General features: G+C 50.8%; 1 protein-coding gene across 1 annotated transcript; it reads left to right on the plus strand.

The window, feature by feature from the left end:
- Nucleotides 1-756: 756 nt before the first annotated feature.
- LOC119293707 lies at nt 757-1513 on the plus strand. The gene has a single exon (XM_037572085.1). It carries the CDS (start codon nt 888-890, stop codon nt 1323-1325), a length of 438 nt encoding a protein of 145 aa, XP_037427982.1. The 5' UTR covers nt 757-887; the 3' UTR covers nt 1326-1513.
- Nucleotides 1514-3175: the final 1662 nt, after the last annotated feature.

Raw genomic sequence — 3175 nt, forward strand, 5'->3', positions numbered from 1 at the left:
TCGATCAACTAAAACTGGCAGTGAGAAAATTCAGACGTGTATCCCCTTGGTCTGGAAGGAAAATTCACACCACGGATGCACGTGCATGTGGTACACACAGAGAAAAAAAGAGACATCTCGATCGATTCCGATCGCCACGGCGCCAAACGCAGATTTTCTCCGTGGAGCCGTACGTGGACTGGAACAGGAAGACCACCCAGATGTTGCAGGGTTTGAACTGAAAGGCGACATGTACGCACGCCTGCACCCCCTTTCAGATACACTAGCAGTATATACAAGCCTAGGCACAAGTGAACAAACGGTCACGCACACAAAAGTAACCAGACGTCCACGTCCATGTCGATCGATCAAGATCAATAACTCCCGCGCCCTACTTTTCCAGGAACCTTCACCTCTCTCTCTCTTTCAAAATTATCCCGCGCCGGTCATCCAATCAACCCACTCACCAACTTTCCCAAGCAACGGTACGATGCGCACGAAACCGTCACGCCCTATGACCGTGCTGTGCTGCGGCCTGCGGGAGATACCTCAATCAAAGCCCCATGTGCCACAATTCGCTCCGGCCGGAACCCACAACAAAATTATTATCCGGCGGATTCCGGGAACTTGCAGGGGCCAATCCACAGCCACAGAAGCGCAGTGGCGATATCTTGAAACAAAGATCGTCTCCCTGACCGGACCTTGTAATCTTGCGGCCGCACAACCCTATATAGCCCCGCCCCGCCAACAAAACCCCCCATCACCTCCTCATCCCAAAGCAGCTAGCTATAACCAACTTGGCTCAGCTGGTTGATCGCTCAGTCCGCTTCAACTTCATCACAGCGAGCCGCGCGCTCTCCTTGGCTTCGTCTCGTTGCTGCTGTACGTATTCGATCGAGATTGTTGAGATGGACAAGCTGAGCGTGCACCACGGGCAGCACAACGGCATCTCCAAGCCGCCGGTGCACCACCACGGCAAGGGCGGCGGGAAGGGCAAGGGTGGCGGCAAGGGGATCAAGGTCGTCTACATCTCCAGCCCCATGATGCTCACCGCCAGCGCCGAGGAGTTCCGCGCCGTCGTGCAGGAGCTCACGGGCCGCGACTCCAACGTGGCCGACCACGACGCCCCGGGCGCCCCGTCCTACTACTCCTCCTCCTACTCCTCGTACGGGCACGCCTCCCCGACGGCGGGGGCTACGGCTGCTGCGGGCACCCGGGCTTTGCCGCCGGTGATGGCGTCCACGGCGGACTACGCTGCCGGCGCCGGAGCCATGCCTCCGCCGTTCCAGAGTATGTATGACCAAACGGGAGGCGCCGGCCTGCTTTACGGCCAAGACTACTGGTAGGATTGGAGATCGGTCACCTCTTGTCGGTCGACGGTTCGGCATGCCATCGAATCCATCACTTGCATATGTGTGAATTTGCTGTCTACAGTCATGCTTCATGTTTCTTCGATTTTCGATCGATCTGTACTGGAGATGGTAATGTCATGTTGATACGAGAGCTTAGTACATATTTTTGTTTACTTGGTTTTTGCCCTCCTTGTTCGAGATCTTCTCCTGCCGTCATGGCAGCATCACCTTTCATTTAGAGCATCTCCAACAGTCGTCGAACACGTCGCGAGCTAAAAACTAGCTGCACGCCCGTCGCCTGGTTTGACGCGGCAGGCAGCGCTGGCTCCAGCAGCCGCGCTAAAATGCAGCGCGCGCAGCTTCAGCAGCGCGCAAAAATACAGCACGCGTGACTCTAGCACAAGCAATATATGCATTTTAAAACAGAAGCAAAAGATCAAACACAAACAAAATAAATTAAAATAAATAGTTTAATTTCATATTACAACTCAAACAAACAGTTTATCATTCAAACAGCAAATAGTGCAATAAACACAACAAATAGTTCAACAATACAATGTCGAATGCACGAATCATGATGATGCTCTTTGTCGTCCATTCCATGCCCACCACTCCTCAATGAGATCCTTCTTGAGTTCATCATGCGCTGTCGGACGTCAAATGGCATGATAGGAGGCAACAAAACGGGCCCCTTTCAGCCCTCCGTCGCACTCGCACGGGATGTCCCAACAACTCATACTGAGAGTAGTCTACATCTTGGCCACGCTCATTCTCGATGATCATTGTTATGCATGATCACACACGCGTGCATGATGTACCAAAGCATTTTTTGATCCCAAAATCTAGCTGGTCCTCTCACAACAGTAAATTGGGCTTGCAAAATCCCAAAATCTCTCTCCACATCTTTTCTAGCCGTCGCCTGAGCATTGTGGAAATCAAGATTTTTCCTACCTTCCGGCTTTTTCAACGGCTTCACAAAGGTTTGCCACTTTGGATAGATGCCATCCGCTAGATAATAGCCGTAGTTGTATGTACGACCATTTGCTACAAACTGCACTGGTGGCAAATCACCATTTACAATCTTATTCATCAGTGGTGACCGGTTAACAACATTGACATCATTCAGAGATCCAGGCAGTTCAAAGAATGCATGCCAAATCCAAGTCTCTTGATCGGCCACCGCTTCAAGGATTATAGTGGAACCCTTTTTTTGCCGTGGAATTGCCCATGCCATGCCTTTGGACAATTCTTCCAACTCCAATGCATGCAATCTATTGAGCCAAGCATACCAGGGAAGCTGCGAACTTTGTTCATCTCCAATAGCCTTGCGACGTCTTCAGCATTGGGAGATCTCAAATACTCCTGGCCAAACACTTGCACAATTCCGACTGCGAAGCGCTTGACACACATGATGGCTTGGCTCTCACCCATAGCCAAGTGATCATCAACTAGATAAGCCGGGATACCGTATGCCAACATACGCAAAGCGCCTGTCACCTTCTGAAAGGTGCTATGCTCGAGCTCTCCGGCGGCATTCCTCCTTTCCTGAAAAAACTGGTCATGGCTAGCCAGTTTCTCTGCAATACGCCTTAAGAACTCGGTGCTCATCCTAAACCGGCGACGAAAGTACGACTCTGGGTATGTGGGATTCTTCACGAAATAGTGCCTCATCAATCTGTTATGGGCATCGATCTTATCCCTTCAAATTTTTTGCCGACCCATAACCGAACCACGATGCTTCGGTTTTTTGTTGATGTGCATAGCTAGGATCATTGCAAGATCCTCCTCTTCCATATCAAATTCTTCTTCGGAAGAATTATACGACGAACTCATCTACAATGTTC

The sequence above is a fragment of the Triticum dicoccoides genome, chromosome 4B (assembly GCF_002162155.2).
Source record: "Triticum dicoccoides isolate Atlit2015 ecotype Zavitan chromosome 4B, WEW_v2.0, whole genome shotgun sequence".
Classification (NCBI taxonomy): Eukaryota; Viridiplantae; Streptophyta; class Magnoliopsida; order Poales; family Poaceae; genus Triticum; species Triticum dicoccoides.